General features: G+C 43.1%; 2 protein-coding genes across 4 annotated transcripts; one reads left to right on the forward strand and one right to left on the reverse strand.

Annotated features, from left to right (window-relative positions):
• Nucleotides 1–498: 498 nt before the first annotated feature.
• On the reverse strand, nucleotides 499–16,374 carry LOC106884853 (putative RNA exonuclease NEF-sp). Of its 3 annotated transcripts, none has more exons than XM_014936555.1 (19): nucleotides 15,997–16,374; nucleotides 14,182–14,303; nucleotides 13,207–13,333; nucleotides 12,259–12,343; nucleotides 10,916–11,065; nucleotides 10,690–10,778; nucleotides 9,838–9,953; nucleotides 8,877–9,015; nucleotides 8,213–8,307; nucleotides 7,295–7,397; nucleotides 6,552–6,688; nucleotides 6,122–6,230; nucleotides 5,681–5,791; nucleotides 5,417–5,554; nucleotides 4,833–4,925; nucleotides 4,105–4,324; nucleotides 3,408–3,601; nucleotides 2,756–2,865; nucleotides 499–731 (listed from the first exon to the last, which is right to left on the reverse strand). In XM_014936555.1, the coding sequence occupies exons 1-19, from the start codon at nucleotides 16,111–16,113 to the stop codon at nucleotides 662–664; spliced, it is 2,325 nt and encodes a 774-aa protein (XP_014792041.1). In that variant the 5' UTR covers nucleotides 16,114–16,374; the 3' UTR covers nucleotides 499–661. The 3 variants fall into 3 exon arrangements, with proteins under 3 accessions (XP_014792041.1, XP_014792043.1, XP_014792042.1); XM_014936556.1 differs by lacking the exon at nucleotides 15,997–16,374 and adding an exon at nucleotides 14,718–15,900 and having other exon boundaries at nucleotides 512–731; XM_014936557.1 differs by lacking the exons at nucleotides 13,207–13,333; nucleotides 14,182–14,303; nucleotides 15,997–16,374 and adding an exon at nucleotides 11,681–11,873 and having other exon boundaries at nucleotides 507–731; nucleotides 12,259–12,289.
• A 1,039-nt stretch (nucleotides 16,375–17,413) lies between these two features.
• On the forward strand, nucleotides 17,414–22,815 carry ERI2 (ERI1 exoribonuclease family member 2; the record flags this gene model as incomplete). Its single annotated transcript, XM_014936200.1, has 7 exons — nucleotides 17,414–17,599; nucleotides 17,750–17,906; nucleotides 18,460–18,560; nucleotides 19,706–19,787; nucleotides 20,459–20,547; nucleotides 20,888–22,239; nucleotides 22,280–22,815. Coding segments are annotated over 6 exons (1,959 nt in total), but the record flags the coding sequence as incomplete, so codon positions are not given.
• Between the last annotated feature and the right edge of the window lie 60 nt (nucleotides 22,816–22,875).

Genomic DNA, 22,875 nt, shown 5'->3' on the forward strand with positions numbered 1-22,875 from the left:
TCAACTGTAAGGTGTAGTTTCCTTGCCTGAAATTTCTTTTGGAAGGGTACAAAATAATAAATGAGAATTAACTGAATTCTCAACAGGGAATCTTTTCTTTTTTTTTTTTTTTTTTCCTTCTTTTTTTTGTGTGTGAGGGGTGGTCAGGGAGGGAGGAGAAAGTGAAGATTGGCCAAGAAGTATGAATCACCAATTCCTCCTTTCCATGAACTGAATACGGTGCTTTCCCGGAAAGGAGGCAGTGACTCCGTGTCGGAGCTGGCACAGCACGATTCCAGAAATCCACACAATTCCAGAGAAAGCCATTACCCCCTGAGCAGCTGCTGCAGGTACTGCATTGACTTGGCTGCTGGTTTTCAGCCTGCGATGGTTCGGTGAAGACAGCCCAGCTGGTACCTCAGTCCCCGGGAGGGAACGGACATAGAACAGCCCCTGCTCTGCCCCAGCTCACCCACTGCCAAGGGAAGGTGCCACAGCAAAAAGGGTTAATGGAAAAGGTTTTGTGCTTTAAGATGTTTTGAATAGCTTTTATTTTTAGGCTTTGTAAAAGATACAGAGTGAAAGCCTATTGTTCTTATGGTAAGAGATCTTTACAAAGACATCAATATTTAAAGTAATTAAAAATATCTTAACAAAAGACTTTGCTTAAAATCTTGGCAGTTTAACAAGCACTCCTCCCTCCGTCATCTTTTATTCCCATCAGACCAAGGCCAGACTGGGATCCATATGTGCTGCAACACAAAGAAGAGGTGTGTTATTTCTGGCCGGGGCAGCCTTGGTGCACATACAGTTGCTTGTGGAGCAGGGAGAAGCCAGCAACCCTTGGGGGCAGCAAATGGAAAAAAAAACCCAAACCAAAACACCAGAAAAAACCTCTGCATTTTTCCCACCCGACTTTTTTTGGCATTCTTTTTAAGCAGGATGCCTCCTCTGGACTGGAACCTCACTTGGAAAGAAATCTCTTCCAAGCCCAGGCTGGAACTCCCTCCCAGCCCACCCAGCAGCCTGTGAGAACATGAGCCTACAGACTCCTTGTGGATGCCAACTCCCAAATCCACCACCTGTTCTGCTGGTGGGCTTTGTACCCCCTTGGTGATGTGAGACAGGTTTATGCCACGTGAGGCTGGTGTGCAGTGGCCCTTGAGAAGTCAATTTAGACCAGCTGAGACAAGCGAATGGCCTGGGAAAGACACCCAGTGTGGACTGTAACTCCACAGCCACCCTCCCCTCACACCTTTCTGGTGGGGCTGACAGCCTGGTGTGCACAGCTGAGGTGACACCGTGCTGTAGACAAAGAGGCAAATCATTGCTGAGAAATGTGAAAACTGACTCAGCTGTGGCCCAGAAGGCAGCAGCAGCAGATGATGATGAGAGGACCAGGTGCTCTACTGAACTGCCCACAGAGCTCAGCCCGATTTAAACTGAGGCAGTATTTGATACCCAGCTTGTGCCAGAGATGGCTACGTGCAACCACCACACTCTATTGAGGTAGGAATTGCTGCTGTCTCACTGTGTGCTGTTATTCCTTGCTGCTGGTGGAGGGGGTAACAGTGAGCTTTATTTAAGAAGACAAATGATTACAGAAAAAGTTCTTTTTTTTAAAAAAAAAGTTATTAGAACCTGAACAATTAGAGCAACTCACACCAAGAGCAGCTCTTGGCACAACAAACCTGCTGAAAGGGTTTGTCACTGGCATTAAGCCTAAATCTACTCTTGGCTGGGGATGCATCTCCCTTCTAGGGACACTGTTGGTGCAGCGCATGGTACAGCATCATGATTCTCAGGAAGCCTTTCAAGTAAGAGGGAGGGTGCCTGGCTGCCCAGCTGAGTGCTCTTGTCTCCCTGCTTCTATTTCAGGGTATGTCTTCTGTCCCCACAAGGGATAGAAGGTAAACTGAAGAAAAGCAAGGGTAGATGTGACCTTTAGTTGACTGGCTGAACAGTGACACAGTGAGAGAACGGAAAGACAACTGCTGAAATAAGTATGTACTCAGTAACGAGGGCCTTTCCAGGGAAAGATTTAGCCTTTCTGGTTAATAATTGAGCAGTGAACGACTGGCAGGTCAGGCAGGAAGCCCACCCCATTGGGAAGCATCCCTGAGAGTAGTGCTGAAGCCCAACTCAGACTCTTGGACTTGCCCCCTCCTATGAAAGCTTATGGACTCGGTCAACGTGTCCCTTTTCCCCAGTTGTGTCCCTCAGGTAAGAATGAGGGCATGAACCACCTCCTTGATCAGCTATGGCTGAAGCACATGCATCATGGTATCACAAGACAACAACTGGTAGATGGGGCCCTGGCTGCAGCAGTTAGCTGGTTTTACACAAATAAAACCAAACCTCACCCACACTACTTAAAAAAAAACTGGCTGCTGTAGAAACACTATTTGATTCTCTCATGAGCACATAAAACTTACCTTGCTGTCAGTAAGGCTGAAAATTCAAACAGGAGAAGACAGATGAACTGAGAAGACCTGTATAATTAATCAAGGCTGTGTACCTCAGCTTTGCTAATCAACTACTTAAGTGCTTTCAGCACTTGTGCTTGTTCTGGATCAGGCAGGGCTTATGGGCAGAACTTACTGGTCAGGTTTTATTGGCCTAGCATGAAAGTCAGCCTGAGTGAGTACAACAGCTTCTTCAGGTCTTCTCTCAGGCTTGCACTTCCTTGTGCAGGGTTTTACTTTTTAACAGAGTAAGATAAAGATATTTGGCTATGCGTTGTCCTTGGGTCTTTGCAAAATAGGAGGCAAGTTACCTGTTCACTCCAGGGAAGAGGACAACGCACAGGGTGTTATTCTGCAGACTTCTATAAAGCTTTTTGATATGGTGGTCTAACTTCTGCACCTTTTTCTTTAGATCCTGCTCCTGCATAACAGAATATAAGCATTAAAATCCCCGATTTATCTGTAGAGCTGTAGCAATCACACTTTAAAGTGACTGACCCTCAGGCAGTGTCAGGGTTGGAGCAGGTGAGGCCAGCACAGCTTGGCTGGCGTTTGGCAGGGCAGGGAGACCCACAAGCCCTACTCGAATGGCACCGCAGCTTCCTCCAGGAAAAATGAGAGCTGCAACCAGAGCTGTTCTTTCCTGTACAGCTACACACCCAGTCACCTCTCCTGCTGACTCCCATACACCCTGCTACACCTGCACATGCTGCCTGCTCTCAAGAGGTTGGCTTCTGTTCCTGTGCAGCATCACTCCCTGCCCTGAGCAGCTACAGTTTGAAGGTTACACAGTGCCCTGCAAACACCCCATTTTGCTGATACCTCTCCAAAGTGCCTTGTGGGAACTGATCCTTGGCAGCCTCTGCTCCAGCACAAGGAGACCCTCAGAGTTACCACTCCTGGTACCCAGGGCAGTAACCTTCTCCCTAATTGCAACAAACATCAGCATAGCCTTCAACTCACAGAGTCAGAGAGTTGCTGCGTTTTCTTGTAAGAGATGTTTCTTCTTGGATTCCCATTGCTGTGATTCATTTGCCAAATCCATCTCCAGAGGTGACCTGAAGCAAGAGCATTCCTACTTCTTAGTCTGCTGCCCTTCATGCTCCGGCCATTTATAACTTCAAGGGCATCCACAGCACTCTGTGATGTCTGGAATTCTGAAACACAAAGAAAAGGGGAACATGCTTTGGCAGGGACCTTGGCACCGGTTGGGCAGTGCTAAAGGTGTGGAGCAGGAGGAAGACAAGAAACCGAAATCACAAGCTGAGCCTCATCTTGCTACCAGTAAACATCAGGCTAGAGAAATGCCAGTGAACTGCATCTGTGCTCATCCGGTTTTCTCCTCACCTTTTTAGAGGTGATCACTTGTCTGTGTGAAGCTGCACAATAGCCAGACCTCACACTGAGGTACTGGAGCCAATGAACTATCCTGCAACTTTTTAAAGTAAAAATGTTCTTCTTTTTTTATTTAAGCAACTCTTTTTTCCTTTTAAATATTTAGCTGTAAACTGCTCCTCCAAACACTACATGCTTCTACTGGAGTACTTTAAATGCACATGAGTTTGAGTAGCTCTTGCTGTGTCTGTGCAAAGTCCTCAGAGCTGCTGAATGAGCTTATTTGAAGGAAATAAACAGGCTACTGCTCCATGAAGCTACTTACTGAGGAAACAGCAGTTCCAGTGCTTTCCACTCTGGAGATCCTTTGGCAGGAACATTGTTTCCAGGTCTTGCAGCTGGCTGAATTCTTCTTGCAAGTCCTTCTCTGTTAGTGACTTCTTTAGACCCGCCACATAAATCACACCTTGGTTCTCTACATCCAGTTCTAGTTCCTGTATCAGAACATCACAGTCCAGCGTTGCAGCAGTGACGGGTCTCTGGACCTGGGGTGGATTCAGCAGGAGAAACACAGCACGTCAGCACAAGCAGCTCTGAGTCTCTATTTTTAATTATTTTCTCCCATTCCAAAAGTTGACAAGCTGGTTTCCCTTCCTTGAAAAAAAACACAACTAACGAAGGCTAACTTAATTAGTCACGAAAAAGGAAAAGACATCATGTTGGTAATGCAGAAACACTATAAAATTAGGAACCCCATACTTTGCATATGGCATTTTAACACTCTGTTACTTGGCTCTTCCTCTTAACACTGCAGTTGGAGGGCAGAATGCTTTCTGTACCCCCTTCTGCTGAGAGGCAGAAAGGAAAAAAGAGGGCTATCACCATTTTTTTTCAGCCAGTGGCTCTAAATTGTCCAGGGAGAGGAAGATGGTAACAGCACAACCAGCCAGCACTTGCCCAGACGCTGTGCTGTGAGCAGATGTTAAGAGAGACACATTGGATGCTCTTCCCATGCTAAACATAACTTAGGCTTTTGCTAATTGCATTGTTTACCTTAATACAGGATCCTGCTACCTCAGCTCCATTTAGGCTTTCCACGGCAAGCTGGGCAGCTTCCAGCACTTCGTATTGGATACAGACATAGGGCTTGAAACAGAACGATAAGATACTTCAGGCTTGTCAATAACACGCATTAACCCTCCCTTTTTAAAAGTCAGGTGTCAATAAAGGTTTGTTTTCTTTTACAAATAGAGTATTAAAAGGTTTGGGGGGGCAATACATATAACATTCCACATACAGTAGTTGTTAAAAACAGTCTTCAATTAGCTCGTCAATTAATAACAACCTTTTTGCCTATCAGTTCTCTCGAGAGGGAGAAAAAGCATCTAGGTTTCTCCAATGCTCAAAGGCCTCTAGCTTGAACAGCACAGTTAAGCCACATGCTCTGTGTTTATTCTTGTCATTGTGTGTAGCAGCTTTTAGATACCCTGAATGGTTGTGTAGCTGATGACTAAACTACCAGAAACAGCCCCAAACAGAATAACTGGTATCTCAGCAGTTCTAATCTGTATCTTTCCAAGAGCTCACTCGGGCCTTCCATGCCTGTCAGTGAGCTTACTGCCTTGAGTGCTGCTCACCTGGTACGTTTCAGTTACCACTGTCAGAGACTGGATTGGTCCACACCTCCCAAATTCTTTTTTCACAGACTTCAGGCAAAAGCTTTCTTCAAAAGGACCTGCGTAAATTGTCAGCATGTCAGTCAGCTTGCTTCCCACCTGTAGGAACACAGATTAGAGAAGGAACTTCACAAAGCAAAGGAACTAACTACTTGGTGCCTCCAGATGTAAAAAGGGCTCTTGCCAAGCTCAGCAATGAAGACTATTCTCAAAAAAAAATAGTACCTTTTCGCGAAGTTCAGCAAGAAGGCGAGATGAAATGTTCTCTGGACCCAAACTGAACTGAATGATACTGAACGTGGACAGGGGAACATCTTCTAAGGCTTTCTGAAGAATCTGGAGAGAAAAGAGTGTAAAGACTCAAAGAGGTAGAAGACAATTGTACTGCAAAGGACCAGAAACAAAGCTATTGAATTTAATTCCCAACTTTAATTTTCATTATTGTCCAAGGAAGCCCTCGGGCAGAAATTCTTCTTTAGTGAATCATGAGAGGATGTAGAGGATCAAAGCTTATTTCCGAAATGTTAAAATGGATTTAGGTAACCTGGTATTAACACTATTGCTAACAGTACTGTCAGCCAGCATTTTAAAATAGGAGTCATCTACCCACCCCCCAGAACAAGGACTCTCAGCTACTTTGATGCTGGCTGAGACAAACCCACTCACCTGTTTGTTTGAAGTGCTCAGGTTACTCTGACACAGGCCAGAAGAGTCTAGTTCCTGTCTGCCCAAAAGGAGGGGTTTTTGGCCAGTCACCTGCAAGCACTCTAAAAAACTAGCAGAGAGAAGCAAGCTGTGAATCACAGGAGTTATCAATACGGTGAATTAAAAGCTTTCAAGAAGTGCTTGTCAAGAGAAAAATTATACAGTTCATTAAAGAAATCTGAAATAATATTCTTGTCCTCAACATCAAAAGCAGCCTAGAAAATGCTTTGTGAAATATAAGATGCAACTTCTCAAAGGTTTTCAGTGCTATGCTACGATTTTTTGTGTCTCTCTGAAGATCCTGATAGCTTCTGAAAAACATAACATACTTCTTTCATTTTATTGAGTATTAAACTAAAGGAAAAACATGCATATTTGAGAATCTTATTACCATGGTTTGGATAAATGTGAAGGCTCATTCAACTGTTGCTGGCCCCTATATCCTTGTGGCTGTAATGCAGCTCTTTTCTGTGAAACTTCAGCCAGTTTCTCAGTTGTCAGAAGCATCTCCAAGTTTAGTTCTGCTACCTTGGGGAAGGAAGAAGATTAGCAGTTGGCTTTCATCTCAGGTAATTGTAGCTAACCAAAAAGCAAATGCTTTCTCTGTGAGTCACCTCGGCACACTCCACAGCAGTGAAGAAACACAGACATTAATTTCTTGCCTTATTATTTTCTGTTGTCATTTTCAAGCATGCAGCACTCACAGCATCAACCAGCAATCATCTCCAAAAAACTTCTCTCAGAAATCAACAACACAAGCAAGAGACTCATAAAACCAGCTGAATCACTGCCACAACATACGAGGTCTCTCACTTCTTTCATCTGGAAAAATGACAGGCATTCCTGTAGGCTGGGAGTGTCTCAATCCTTCTTTACCCAATGCCCCTCTACACCACCAGCAGCAACGCTGATTCACATCAGTGTTTGAGTACTGAAACACTGGTAATGCTCAGGTTATTAAGATACCTGGATATATGCTGAAAGCAACAAGCTGCCAAAACTGAGGCCTCTATCACAGCTCCATTTTCTCTTAAATCAACAAGAGGATGGCCAGGGATGGTTTTTTTCCTTCATAAGCACAACAACTTGTATGCTCTGTGATTAAGGACAGAAATCTTAATTAGATATAGCTACCTTTGCTGGTCCTTGCTCAATAAAGAACTGAGCCAATTCCAAAGCAGCTCTAGCATCTTCTGCAGGATCATGCCCCAGCTTCTGTTCACACTGAATCTCCTTCCTAGGGCATCAAAATCAGGTGTACAGGCAGGTTATCTGTTTTTCCACATTGATCAACATCCTGTCTTTTCTAAATTGGGTCCTTTTTGGGCAAAATAGCTTTCCCCTCTGCACAAAGGATTTCAGTTCTGTGCAGCAGGATTCTTGTGAAATATTCCCAAAAGTTACCACAAGAAATGTTTTTGCAATGTTGAGCAAAACACTGTTTACCAGGTTTGACAGTAGCAGTGCTAATACTTGGTACTATGATGAGTGACTATTTTTAATTTTACTTCTTCCCTGCCCAATGACCCAGCTCACAATGTGCACACAGACAGGGAGGCGGCCTCCAGCTCAGTGCAGTTTGGTGCTGCAGAGTATTAATGCTCACTGGGTGAATGGTGAGAACTATAGCGCTAAAACAAACTACCCAGTGGTAGCCAGGAGGTTGAGGAATAGGATTTAAGTCAGTAAATCATACATTCATACATTAACCTTTCTTTCTTGCTAATTGCAACAGATCTGATTTGTGTGAGCTGGAGGGTCTCTGTTGCTCTACAGTTCCATACACTACAGACCTGCAGAAAAGCTAGTGTTGCGAGGACTCAAACCTGGCCAGGTCACAGTGTCCCTGCTTGCTCAAAGACAACCCATTACGCTGCCTGATGTTTCAAGCAGGCAGTAAACTCTTCTTTACCACATCTATTTATCAAAGCCTCCTCCTTTCTTTTGAATTTTAGTGGAAAAAAAAAAAATTCTAATATTTGAACAGCAAGACCCTATGACCCACCATGAGAATTTCTAATATTTCCCATGCCAATACAGTAATAATCTTACCCTAAAACAGCTTTGGCTAGAAATTTTAGCCTAAATCTTCGACCTTCAGTTCTGGCAAAAAGCAATGAAGTATCGATAACACTGGGGTGGATCATCTGGAGGAGAGAAAACACCAGTTTAATTTAAGAACAGCAGTCCTATAGAACTGGGCAGTAGCTCCATTGTTATCTGTGCCTCTGCCTTTTCATTTCAGTTGCCAGTTTATCACTGACAGACAACTGGTCCACAACAAGAGAGCAGATGGGCATAATGAAACAAGCCCTACTCTCCTTTCTAACACTCTATTGGAAAGATCTAGATTGGGTTAGAAAGACTAATTATGATTCAAGCATTTTAGGTCGGTTAAATTAAATACAGGAAGGACTTCAGTTCTTCCCATGACAGAGCTATCAGGAGCATCTGGCTGAAGCAGAGAGGCAAAGCTTCTGTCACAACTGTATCTATGTCTGGACAGACTCTTCCTTTCTTTTTTGGTTCTGAACAACCCCTTGCAAGTTTTACAGATGTAAGAAGAATCTTTCTGTTTTAAATCCTTACAGACATAAGGCTACTCATAATAAAAAGCAGTTAACAAATGTTCACTAATAAAAAGAGGAATTGTTTAGTTTTCAGGTCTGAATCAGTACCACAGGGTTGGGAAAAATATTCTTAAAAGTATACTCACTTCCAAAGCCTGAAGATCATTGTTTAGAGAATGACCCACCAATACTGCATCACGGGGAAGCATTTTTTTTAGTCTGGTTTGGATGTCTGACAGTCTGGTTTTCACTGGAAGAAGCATTTCCTTTGTGATTCCTGAGAATCTGCAAAACAAAGTTGGATGAGGTGCAACACATTAGCAACAGCGTCTGCTGGAGAGTATTACAACTAGAGCATGTAAAATACAAACTAATGACAGAATGCCATTTCTGCTTTCTGTTCCAACATAAGGGCATACACTGCGGGTATATTAAACTGCTGTGAGTGCTACCACATTTGTTTCACAAGTTTATCTCTCCCTTGAGTATAACTTATTCTTAAGTGATGCAGTTCTTAGCATCAGATAGCACAGGTAAGGAAATACTGCAAGACTGATGGTGGAAGGAGATGCTTCCAAGTAACCTGAGGGGATTGTCACCTCCTGGACAAAGCCAGGCAAAGTTCTGGAGAAGACAAAGCTCGAGTTTTGCCTGCTTTTGTTACAATACTGAGCCCAGCCCTAGTACAAGCTGATAAGCTGCTCTGTTCATTTTTCACAGATGAGCAGACTTAGCTCCAGAGCACAGAGATGCAGACTGCAATCCTGTACTCCTACTCTCCATCTTATTTTATAGCCAGCAGTAAAGAGTAACTTGCACTGTGTATCATTAATTTGTAACAGAACTTTTCCTGGAACACTGCAGAATGGGAATGCTTCTGCTAAGTAGCCACAGGGGCACTATGTCACAGAGAGTGTACACATATAGAGTGCATACGTAATGTTGGTTATTCTAATCACATCACAAGAACTGTATTCCTAACACTGAGTGAAATTCAGTAGCATCTGTGCAAACCAAAGCCTTCTACAAGGTCCTGTATAACAGGCCTAATTTGAAAGGGTTGCAGCTCTTAAAGAGGAGGAGATAAGAAACTTCTGTGCAAGTCACCTGGTGCGGTAGTGCACGACTGTGTTTTCAGGTCTGACTAGTTCATTCAAGAGGCATCGACCCTGTGCATCCACCAAAGAGACACGAGTGACTTCATTCCCTTTTGCAGTCAGGCACTGTCAGGAAGAAGCAGAGGCAGTTGTTGAATCAGTGTGATGCTGCCACTCAGGAACCTTAGCTGACATCTGATGTGGCTGTGGCCAGCATCACTACTGAGGAGCTACTCAACTCGGAGATCTACCACTCATAGCTAGTTGTTTTATACTGTAGATGCTTCACTTTAATTGTTAAATGCCCACCATAAGCACAGCAAACACATAGGCAAGCACAACACACACAAAAAAAACATTCTACAGAACGGCTGATTTCACAGAATTGATCTGTGCTCTGCCCTGCAGAGCTGCCACTGAGAGCATCTTCACCAGAGAAGATGCACAACTTAACAGCAGAGCCCAGGTTGTATCATTAGTTACTCAATGCTGATACTGAATAGGCATCTGTGCAAGGTCAAAACTGCCCTAAAGGGTCTTCAACACAGCGTGCTGCCAGAGGAACTGTGATGGCTACAGGAAAGATGTGTGATAGGGAAGAGTCTTTCCTCTCCCAGACCTTGGGGAGGGCTGGGAGGAGGGATTCCACAGCAGCCTCAGGGGTCACTGCTCTGACAGCCAATGCAGAACTGGGTCTCTGCTGCACTGCTCACCATTTCTGTCTTGTTACCAGAACCCCCTCCCCAGTCCTTCCCATGGCTGCATTTAGCGCTGGTGCCATCAATGAAGGGACTGGCAGCAGATATTAATATATCAGAAGTGGTTCAGCAAATACTTTGTAAGGACACACATTTATTTTTACCATTTCACAGTCCAGACCGAAGAGGGGGCTGCTGTCTGTCCTCTGCTGGTTACACTCTGTGCACACGAAGCCACTGCATCTGGGGGAGCCTGGAATGAAAAGGTACCCACCAGTAAGAAACAGACCTCTCTCTTCTAAAACTCTTATGTCCAAACATATCACTAACTGTGACCAAAAAAAACCCCCTCAACACAAAACAGCCAAACAAATGCCTTCAAAAACTGACCTTTTGTGGGATAGTCATTTTTTTTCTGCTCTTCTAAAGTTAGAATATAGCTAGTAAGGCCTCGTTTTTTTCCTCCATATTTCCGAATGATGGGATCACATTGTGAGTCTGAGCTTTTAGAAGTACATTCACTGCTAGTGGAAGTCAAACCTGTAAAATACAGAAGCATCTGTCAAGCTCAGACAGCCCTCCCTACTTGCAGACAGATTTCTGCAGTAGTCTGCCAGCTACGAGGCTACACCATTACAAAGGAAAACACTACCTAGAACAATGAACTGGAGAAAGAGAGAGAGACACACAGACATCTATCACCAGTTTATACCCCATTTATTGTGTGTATATATATACACATACACACACTATATAAATTATAAATACACAATACTATATATAGTGTATATACTATGTATAATATGCTTGATATTCAGCATACTTTAATCTTACTCCCAATTCAGCTACTGACACTGCTGGCTGATTCAGAAGCAAGTCAGTCCTGCGTTCCTTTCAGAAACCAAGGGAACAAACTTGCCTCATAAGCCTGACAACATAATCATCTGTTACTTCATGTAAGCCATAAAAGAAGTTCTCTTTTCTTTTCTACCCTCTCTGTGGAATTCCTTCCTGTAAGCGTTATCAGGAGAAAATGTGCTCTAAGCGTGGCTCACAGAGAAGCAATCACTGCACTGACACCAGAATCCAGGGGTGTGTAAAGATAAATTATCCTATAGGTGATTCTCTGCAGATTACACTTAAAAGAAAATATACCTGACATCTCAGATCTGTGACTGTGCAGTAGGTTTACAGTCATGATGCTAGAAGGCTTTGTCAATACACTGAAAGTAACAGCAATTCTCCCATTTAGGACTTGAATTCAAGATTCTTTGTTACACTTTAACAATTTCAGTGAAGCTGTAGTCTCTTGCAGGTTTTGTACAAGCCTGTTGGATTACAATCACTTCTATAAAGAGTATAAACATAGGAAATCTGTTGTTAACATACCAGAAGAAATGAGTCACTACTTAGCTTGAATCTAATTTATGTTTCTGTATCTTTTATTAGATACATCTTAGAATAAAATAATCACAAAATGGGTAAAGAATCAGAATTTTGGATTAAACATGTTAAAAACTTTCTCTCTGCTTTTTGCATTTGCTTGTGACCAAGAGAGAGTGACTGAAGCAGTCAGGGGAACCAGTCTCATGGTTTAAGCCACTGTATGCTTTCCTTGGTAAGCAAGTTTACCATAGCAGCACTCTGGGACTGCACAGGAGGCAAAGTCATAAATTACTGTTGAAAGTGAATCAGTGTGGTTCTAAGAGATGATGCAAAACCCAGCAAGATACCTTGTGCAGTGTTTTGAGGTTTCAGGTTTGGTCCTTCTCCATACAGGCTGGCCAGGAAGTTGGCGGAAGGGGTTAATGTGAATCTCTAGAAAAAGAGATGTGTTACAGACTTTGAAACAGAAGACATATGAAGCAAATTAGATGTTTCTTGATCCCTAAACCAGCCAAATTTAGAGAAGGATGGATAACAAAGTAGTGGAAATATGTTTGGTGTTTTCTCAAGGAAGAATAAAAACCCAACACAAACCAAACCTGTTTTAATGACAGACAATAAAGATTCTTTGTACCATGGGACAGATTTGCCTTGCCTGGTACGATCAAGAAGGCAAATCTTAAGACTTCCTTTGATAGAAACTAAAGCAAGTTCCAAACTTTCCAGTTAAGTTATGATTTGTATTTGCTGCAGTTCAGGGAGAGTTCTCTAGAAGTCTGAATCGAAGTGCTTCTTTCTGCCTTCAAAAATGTTGCTTGTAACTTGGAATATTAAAATAATTCTATTAATAATCTTTTTGGGAAATGGGAAAAACTTGACATAAAGTGCAAATAGTAAAAGTGAGATTCTTCAACCAGTGGAAACAGCGTAACTATTGAGAGTCTCCTCACTCACTCAGAGTAAATTCGAAATTAACTGAGATATTTGTAAACTCACCGGCATCCTGAAGATGCAGGAAGCATAACAGTCAGAGGACTGAAACATCAGCACATGTTTCACCTGGTGAGGCTTCAAAGACATGTCTTGAAAACCTCTGTTTCTAATATCAAATCCTTAGCCTTTGTTCTGAGCTGACAAAGCTTACAAACAGATCCTCTCATTAGCTTGCTTTGAGAGTCAAATACGGCCACGTCCTATTGGAAAAGGCAGTATTTTTCCAGCAGCTATTAATCCTTGGGACATGGTTTCAGGACTGGAAGAAGTTTAGAAGACAGCAATACAGTCAGGGGACTTACATGCCGGAACACTCTTCTGAGGTGTTTGAACTGCAAATAGAATTTGTAGAAATGGAGTTGGCTCATTTCAGGCAGAACAATAACCACAACCCCAGCCAGGTGGCTCCGGCGATAAATACGGCACCAGCTGCAGTTTAAAAAACAAAAACAAAAATTAAAAATCAAAGCAAAACCATTATCCAACACCCTTAAAAACAAACTTGGAACCAGCCCAGCTTTTTAAGTCGGTGAATGGCAAAGTGCCAAATAACTTCAATGAGAAGAGGCTGTATAGCTTATCTCAAACAGCCACATATTCCTGGAAGCAACATAATAGGGGAAACAGAAAAAAAGTGAGTTATAGCAAAATTCTGCTGCAGTACCATTTCAAGACATTTATACATATGCATCAGAAGGTGAATACAAAGTAACTTCAACCATAGCGATGCAGTCTAGTGAATTAAGGCATCCAAAAAAGTTTAATAAAAGAATTTTCTATTCGCTGCTAAAAATCTAAAGTGGCATCATTTTTACCTTGAGTTTCATTACAAGATTCATTACATTTCACCATATTTTGGCTGCCTGAGTCTTTCCCTTCCATTGCTGAGAAGCTGCCCTAAAAAAGGGCAAACACTGTAGAACACTCTGTTTCAATTATATCCGACATGAAACCTGTTAATATTTTTTGTGTTGTGTTAGTATTTTTTAAATAGTATTTTGTTTCTCAGTGTGCGAAGCTTCCTCTGTTCCACAAAATTGTTTATAGTTTTTGATAACTGCATGAAACAGAACTAAGAAATGGTAGAATTTTTGTCAGGAGAGGAATTCTGGTCTCTGGCCAAGCCTAACGACTGCATCTACATAACACAGGCTGTCATTATGGTGACTGTGCTGCATGGATTCCAAAGCCAGCATGGCCAATATGCCTCTAGGCAAGTTTTCACAACCCGTGGAGACACCAGACAGGGTTGGTTCCCAAATATGAATGTGTTGTACCTGGGCTGTGTTGCATTGTGGCATTTTCCCAAAGCTGCATACTTTAACAACTCATACAGCTGGTCACGGCTGATTTCGCAGTCCTCGCCAAATAAAGCTGCTGACAAGCAAGATGACTTTTCCTGTAACAAGGAAAACTTTTAGTAAAGAAAGGTTTTACATAGTTACACAGGTTAATGGAGAATTAAGTGAATTATACAGTAAAAGGAAACTATTTACTATTTGGATACAATCAACCACATCTAAAATAACTCTCCAGTTTTATTACAGGCAAAAGTTTCCTTTCAGATCACACTTTAATATTTAGTTTACTATCAATATGTCAGTAACCCAGGTACTCTAACTTCAAAGATTTATTTAATAAAGATTAATGTAAGTAGATATATGTAGTAAGGAGACTGAAAGTTACTTGATTTGCAAACATGATTTTTTTGCTCTCTCAAATCATTCACCCACTTGCTGCTGTAGAGCTTTGGGCATTTATACAAGTGTTATATGTTGCCAGTTCATCTAAGGTTTTGCTGTAACCCACTTACTTCATGTACATTATGGGATCTGCTTTGGCAGATGGGTTTGCTGACCCCTGCAGGAAAAAAAGTGTTTCATCCAAGGAAACTGCAGGAAGAGATGAGATGGAGCAAAGACTGTACCACACGGTTCAACACAACAGTTCTTTAGGTCTGAATATACAATTTCTCCTAAAGGCCAATCAGCAAATAAACGCATGATTTTGGAGACTGGCACTGACCATATGGCCTGTTCCAATTGAGCTCCTTTGATCTGTAAAAATTTGAAAGATACTCTTTTTAAATGATGAAAAGACATCACAGCATACGGGGAAAAGAAAAAAGACCATCGAACACTACAGAATATCAAATCCCACAGAATAAACAGGATTTCTCCCTGCTTATTGCAGAGGAGCTGGACAAGATGACTAGGTCCCTTCCAACTCAAACTATTCTATGATTCACTGAAACCACGACCAGAAGTTGTGTTTTCCCCGCCACGCTAACAAGCCTTGTGCTCGTTAATTTTGACAGAGCCTGCCCACGTGGGACTGAGCACTTTTAAAGCCATTTGTCACTGGGTACGAAGGCTAAACAGAGGTGACAACCTTTGAGGTTCCAGTGGTTCAGAACCACCTGGTAATAATAACACAGGGTGCTGTAACTGCTAGTCCCTCATCTCTCGTGCCAAGTTAGACACGTAAGTAATGACACCGCTGTTTTCAATATAACCTAATTAGAGCTCTGCAAAAAAACAACCCAACAAACAAACCTACCCAAACAGCAAAAGTTTAATTTCACCAAGCAAAGGCCACCTGCCAACCACGGGGCCTTCAGTCTCTGACCAGGTGCAAATAAGACCGGCCTCAGAGGGCAGGCTCCTCCCGGGCTGGGCCCCAGGGCGGCTGTGAGGGCCCCTCAGGTCTCACCATGAGGCTGGACTTGATCTGCATCCCTCAGGTGTGAATGTGCTGAGCAGACACACGCGCCTTTCAAGATCTACTTATTTTTTTTTTTTGAAAAATCGATGCTGGAGATTTTATTTACGATAAAATTTCAAAATTCCTTAATGTAAACGCTTAACGCTCCCAGTGAGTTCATTTCCACGCCCCTGGGAGCGGAGACTAAGCCGTTATCCGTAGGTATGATTTTTAGCCAGCCCTCCAGCTCGTCAAACCAGCGGACGGCCAGGAGAAACGCGTTTTAGCGGAGTTTCCAGCAGCCCCGCGCCTGATGCAGGAATCGCCACCCCCGCGGGCCCGCAGGCTTCTCCCCCCCGCGCCCGGCCGCGCTCCGCTCCGCTCCTCACCTCAGGGGCCGAGCCCTGGCCGCCGCCGGCCGCCTTCCTCCTCTTCCGAGGCGCCGGCCGCCCCCCCGCGCCCTCGGCGGGCCTCTTGAGCCCGTTCACGCAGCCGGCCTTTACCATGGCCTGCGGGAAAGCCCCACGGGACGATGCTGCCACGGCCCCTCACAGCGGGCTGGCGGGCCCCTCACGGCGGGCTGGCGGGCCCCTCAGGACCAGGCCCCAGCGCCTGCCCCAACGGCCGGGGCTCCTCCGGGCAGCACCGGGAGGGGAGACCGTCCGCAGCCCTGACGCCGTGGGGCCGATCCCCGGCCGCCCGCTCCTCCGCCGGTGCCCCGAGGCCGGTCCGGTCTCACCTCCCCACGCCGCGCTCTCCGACCACCTGGAAACACGCCGCCTCGGCAAGCGGCTACCTGCGCCTGCCTGCGGGCAAGGCCAGAGCAGCCGAGCCGCCGAGAGCGCGGATAGGGGCGGTACCGCCGCTGCCGGCGGGAGGTTTGAAATGGCGGCCGGGCCGGCCCAGGGTGGTCGCTGCCCACCCGCCCGCGGCTGAGGGCGGAGATGGCCACCAAGCGCCTGGCCAGGTGCGGGGGGGAACCCTCCCCGTGAAGGGACCGGGGTGGGGAAGTAGCCTCCCTATGAAGCGCCGGGGGGAGTAGCGTCCGGGCGGTCGAGGCGCTGAGGGGGGCCCGGGTACCGGCAGCGGGGCGGGGGGAAGGCGGCCCCTTCAGCACGGCGGGTGCTGAGGCGGCGGCGCTGCGGTCGGCAGGCGGCTGGGCCTGGTGCGGAGCAGCGGGCGGGCGCGGACGGGGAGAGGAGGGCGGCCGGGGGCTGGAGGTCACAGGCGGCATCACTACACCTTGTGTCTTCATTACCGCAAAATGACAGAATAGTTTCGGCTGGAGGGACCTTAAAGATCATCCAGGTCCAACCCCCTGCCCTGGGCAGGGACACCTCCCACCAGACCAGGTTGCTCCAAGCCCCATCCAGCCTGGCCTTGAACCCCTCCAGGGATGGGGCAGCCACAGCTTCTCTGGGCAACCTGCTCCAGTGTCTCACCACCCTCAGAGCGAAAAATTTCTCCTCATATCTCATCTCAATCTCCCCTCTTTCAGTTTAAAACGATTACCCCTACTGTTTCACTCCCTCCTCATCTCTCTTGTACCCCATTCGGTACTGGAAGGGGCTCCAAGTTCTCCCTGGAGCCTTCTCTTCTCCAGGCTGAACAACCCCATCTCTCTCAGCCTGTCCTCACAGCAGAGGGGCTCCAGCTCTCACAGCATCTCTGTGGCCTCCCCTGGACCCATTCCAAAAAGAAGTTCCATGTCTTACTTATTTCACTGTGTTCCTTCCAATTCCTGACATTTCAACACCCATTTAAAACAAACGGAACAATTCCTGTGAACAGCTTTAACCCTTCTGGCTTGGTGTTTTGTGTTGTTTGTGGTTTTTTTGTTTTTCTCCTTTTGTTTTCGTCACAGTTGAATTTCCAGCAGTCCTGTTAAACACTTCAACAGGAGAGATTGAATCTGAATTCCACACGTATGTCCAGCCCCAGGAGCATCCTATTCTCTCTGAATTTTGTACAGAACTAACTGGCATAACACAGGTATAATTGCTATTTAGTATTATTTTACAGCATTATAAATGCTATTCATTATTTTTTTAAACATGCTTTTAAAGACCTAAAGAAAAACAAATCTCAGATGAATTTCAGTGCATACTAACATATACGTATTTCTTGTTCTATTTCATAAAGAATCAGGTTGATGAAGCAGTCCCTCTAAACATTTGTTTATCACAGTTTTTGAAATGGATTCAAAAGATACAAAAGGAGAAGAAAGTTACATTCTGTTCAGATATTCCGAGTCATTCTGCTTCAGAAGCAAAACCCTGTACCTTTGTGACTTGGACGGGTAAATAAAATTTCTGTTTGCTTTTTCTCTGGAATAATGCACATTAAAAAGTGAACATTTGGTGGTGCTAGTGGGGTTGCATCTTCACTTGTAGGGAGTCAATCCTGGTTTTAGGTTCTAAAGATGTGGCTGAAAATATGAAATCCATTGAATCCTGATGTGTTCACTACGTCTTTGTCTCCAGGGCCTGACACGGTTACATTTTTCTGCTTTACATAAAGTGAACTGTGTCACGATTCTTAATGTGTCTAAATGATTTAATAAGGTCTTTTGAGATCTTTACCCATCATGAAGTAATTTACACAGGATGCTACTAGTATATCAGTGTCACTGATATCAAGGAGATTTTAAGCCATGTTTATGTAGATTTTAGGCCAGTCCTTTAGTGATGGATTATTTGTGTTTTCCTGTGCAGACTGGGACCTTGGTGTGTGTTTGCACTATGAGTGTAAAAGGAAGCAGCTGCGAAAACCTTTAAGGAGATTTTAAGCCATGTTTATGTAGATTTTAGGCCAGTCCTTTAGTGATGGATTATTTGTGTTTTCCTGTGCAGACTGGGACCTTGGTGTGTGTTTGCACTATGAGTGTAAAAGGAAGCAGCTGCGAAAACCTGACATTTTAAATTCCTGGATTGATCTCAAAGCAACATACAGGGTGAGAAGACTGATAGACTGTGAAACATTTATGCCCATATTATCATCTCAAAGGCAAACTATCTGAGTTTACAAGCCCATACTGTATGTTCCAGCGACCAGAGTAAACCCATTTATTTTCTTTCCATGCTGTGGAACATAACAAATTGCATGCCCTAGAATTGTGTGATAGAGCGCAATAACAAATTGCATGCCCTAGAATTGTGTGAATTTTAATAGAACTCTTAATGCTAGGAAAACAACCTGGTGTTGTTGTTAGATAAATGAACGATAATCCTAGGAGAAGTTTTTGAGCTGCTCTTTTCTGACATCTTTTGCTCTGCTTGCTTCCTAACTTCCCTAGTTTTGTGTGCTCTTACTGCTGCCTTACATTGCTGCATAGAAAATAGTCATCCTCATCCACTTAGATGGACTTAAAGGTCTAGCGTGTCAACTGCGCTTCGACTAGAAAGTATATTCTGAATAGCATGAATAATACTGAAAAAATGAATGTGTATTTTATTACACAGTCTACACCGCAGCCGAGTTCTAACCTAGGGGCTCACAGCACCTCAGTGCACCTTCCCCTCTGTAGTCAAGGAAACTTCCAAAGGGTGATCCAGGAGTCTGCCTCTGCCAACACTGCAGCTCTGTACCTAGGTAGCAGAATTAGGTCTCCAAAGATAAACGGTGTGAATATCCCCTCTTTCTTGTGATCAAATGAGATACTGGGAGCGAGTAGCAATACCCACTTTTTCTCATTTAAAAAGAATTTATACCTATGCCAAATATATTAATGCTTTTGCAATGTGCAACAGTTTAAACATCTCAAGGTGTTATTTATAGTTGTATTCTTCAATGTTGCGCTCTTAAGGCCTTCAGCATTGTAAGTCATAAAGTGCAAATGAATGACTCCAGAGCTAAGACAGAATGGATTAGTTTAAGTCTGAAAGAAGGGATTCATGGTTCTTTCCATTCTAATTTCTTACTGGGTAAGTCACCTATGCTCTTAGGCTTATTTATCCTGACTGTAAAATGAAGATACCTGACTTGTACAATTGCCTTGTGAGAATTATTATTCATAAGGTGGTATTTCTGAAATGGTTTTCACTTCACTAAGAAGAGGTTTTGAAATGCTTTATGTTAAGCACCTGTTTTTTTCCTTAGGCCTTCTACAATAGGAAGCCTAAAGGGCTAAGTGGTGCTTTGCAGGATTTGGGGATAGCTTTTGCAGGACGGGAACATTCTGGTAAGTATGATATGATGATCCTCATTTTAATATATATATACATTTATAAAGCTAAATAGTAGCTATTTAGCTTTAATTAGCTAAACTAAAGCAGCTAGTAATAGCTAGTTGTTACTATAAATAGTAAATATTGTTTCCAGGTTATGCAATGTTCTGTCCAACAAAAACATCAAAATAAGAAAGGCTAGATGCTTCATTGATCAGAATTTGTTATTTCTAACCTCATGCGTTATTTCTGAAATCTCTCCTAGTGCCATTGAGTGCATGTTCAACAAGACCAATTTCTGAATTGCTAGGGTGCAAAACAAAAGAGGCAGAGGAAGGATAAGGAAACTTGATTTTGCCTGATAGCTCTGGACAGCGTATTAGTGTAAGAGAATATCAGCACAGTATGATTTTTTTTTAATGATTAATAAAACACAGCAAGGATTTTAAAGATTGTGGCTATATGTTCAGCTCTATGTATTGGTCCTTCAGATGTTTCAGCACAGGGAATTTTTTGGAATTTTTCACTTCTGCTTCCCATTTTTCAAACTAGGTAACTATGTGTCAGAGTTCTGTAAATCCCTGTCATTTATGTAAGGCTTACCTAGATTACATTTTTCCTCTAGTAAGAACTAGCCCCAGTAGTAGTTTAAAAAGAAGACATTAATATAACCATACTTTCGAAGGGTTGGATGATTCTCGGAATACTGCCCGTCTTGCTTGGAGGCTGATTTGTGATGGATGTGTGCTGAAGGTCACTAAATCTTTGGACAAGGTTAGTTACTACTTCATATCTTCCCTTCTAGTTGCTTTAGTCATAGAATCACAGAACGGTTTGGGCTGGAAGGGACGTTAAAGATCATCTAGTGCCAACTCTCCTGCCATGGGCAGGGAAACCTTCCACTAGGCCAGGTTGCTCAAAGCCCCGTCCAGCCTGGTCTTTGTAGCTTGGAATGCAGACGAAAGGTGAGTGATTCAAATAATAAACCCAGCACCTTGACTATGAATTGAACAGAACATCCCTAGGCTGATATACTTATTAATTTTGTCCATTGATTCCTAAATCTTCTGGGTATTCAGTTTCTAAAATATCCTTTTGTTTACGGACTCCCTAGGCACAGCTGAAGAATAATTCAATTTCCAGATCACTGACTGTAAACTTCCCTGACAGGACTCCACTGGGAAGTAACAGCAGACCTGAAACATCTAGAGATGGAACTTGCGAAACAAACTCTCCGGCTGAGAAAAAACACAACAGTATTGCTGGAACTAAGATAAACTCTAATGTAGAAACTGAAGAACAACAGACCACTTGCAGTGATTCCTCTGCAGATGTCCACATTGTACCTAGCAGCAATTCAAGGACTGAGTTACACGCTCAAACCCAAAGCTCTTTAACAGCATCCACTGACAGATTTCCTGTCCCCCTCGAGCAGGCGCAGCGCTCCTGCAGTGTGGTACCAACAGGCACTTGGCAAGGACTGAGCCCCGGGCAGCCCCTGGGTCCAGCCAGACACAGCCCTGCAGCACAGGGGGCACCACTAGTGCTCGTCTCCACTACCATCTCTTCAGTTAACATCTCCAACGAGCACGTCAGTACTAGTTCTGACTGCTTATCGCTGCTGACTGACTGGGAAGATGTCGCTTTAATACCAGAATCTCAAGATGAACAAAATTCAGACTCTGTTCTAGTAAAAGATGACTCAAGTACAGACATTTTAACAGAGTTTGAAGAGAAAACAGTTCCGAAACTATCAGCTGTGGTGAGTTCAGATAATCAACGTTTGGAGAAAACTGTAACACCTGTGCAACCTCTGAAATCTATCATTTACAAAAGTCCTGATACTACTATCTATAATGTAGAAACAGTACAAAGGCAGACTTCAAATTTTTCAGCTTTTAAGCTACCATCTGCAAAGGTAAATGCTATTCCAGCACAATCAGCATCAACTGGAAATTATTCTACTCCTTCAGAGGTGCCTAAAAGAAAGCCAACTAGTCCAAAAATGTTTCCACCAGCAAAAAAACAGTCTTTTGCTGTCTATCACGAGAAAACTGCATCGTTTGATTGTTCCTTACCTTTAAGAAGTTCCAACTTGCCCAAAGTGTCTCCTGCCGTTCTGAACTCCATGGCCAATTTCAATCAGTCTGTCAGAGCTTTGAAAAATGGAAAACCAACTCCCCCTCTGTGTAACTGTGGTCGAAGGGCTAAAAAACTGTATGTGTCAAATGCTGGTCCAAATCATGGCAAAGCATTTTTTTGTTGTCCTGCTGGGAAGCGTGAAGGTAATAAGAAAGGTTGTGGATACTTCAAGTGGGAATATGCACTTCTGAAACAGAAATCTAGTGCTCTCACCCTGAATGCTGATTCTTCAACCTCTCTTGGAACTTGCACTAGTAATTTAGGAAATTCTTCCAACAAAAAACATTTCTGTCTTAGACCCTCTATGAGAACTTGAAAATGTACTTTTTTTTTTTTTTTTTTTTTTTTTTTTTTTTTTTTTTTTTTTTTTTTTTTTTTTTGTCCAAAGTTAAGTTCAGTAAGATGATCATGCTTAATATAAACAGGACAGTTAAATGATGTCAGTTATAAGTTCTGAGAATGGGACAAAAATGACACTGCTTGGTTAACATAGATAGAAATGCAAATTGCTCAAGCATGCAAAAATATCAATATATCATAAAGTATCTCATTAATGAAGCATGAGAGACTAGATAAAACTAAGTGCTAATTTAAAAAATTAAAGTGTGAGCAGCTGTTGCTATTAAATTTTGCTTAAATTTCTGCTTTATCATGTATTTTAAATTCTTTAGTAGTCCAGTTCTTAAACATTTTAATGATAGAGATTTTATTTACACTTTTTTCTAATATATTTGTAATAATAACTTTTAAAATGTATTTCTAATTTGTCGCACTTAGTGACTCCTGAAGAAACAGTTTTCTCTTAATGTCTTACTGGGTTTTTATAATCCTTTAAATTAAATAGCAATAAAGATAAAATGCTGGTGACAGTTTGTTAAATAAACTATTTAACACCCATCACCTATTGTGCTCTTGACTACATGCGTTTCCCATTTAATTTGTATCAGTCTCTCTGCTTTT

Source organism: Calidris pugnax, unplaced genomic scaffold (assembly GCF_001431845.1).
Source record: "Calidris pugnax isolate Ruff unplaced genomic scaffold, ASM143184v1 scaffold17, whole genome shotgun sequence".
NCBI lineage: Eukaryota > Metazoa > Chordata > Aves > Charadriiformes > Scolopacidae > Calidris > Calidris pugnax.

What these genes read in the sequence shown, in the direction of transcription:
- LOC106884853 (XM_014936555.1), bottom strand. Translation starts at nt 16,113, where the DNA reads ATGGTAAAGGCCGGCTGCGTGAACGGGCTCAAGAGGCCCGCCGAGGGC. An exon ending in TGGTAACTGAAACGTACCAG is followed by an intron (nt 4,926 to 5,416) that starts GTGAGCAGCACT and finishes TTCTGTTTCAAG; the next exon opens with CCCTATGTCTGTATCCAATA. An exon ending in CTGGAACTGCTGTTTCCTCA is followed by an intron (nt 3,602 to 4,104) that starts GTAAGTAGCTTC and finishes TTTGTGTTTCAG; the next exon opens with AATTCCAGACATCACAGAGT.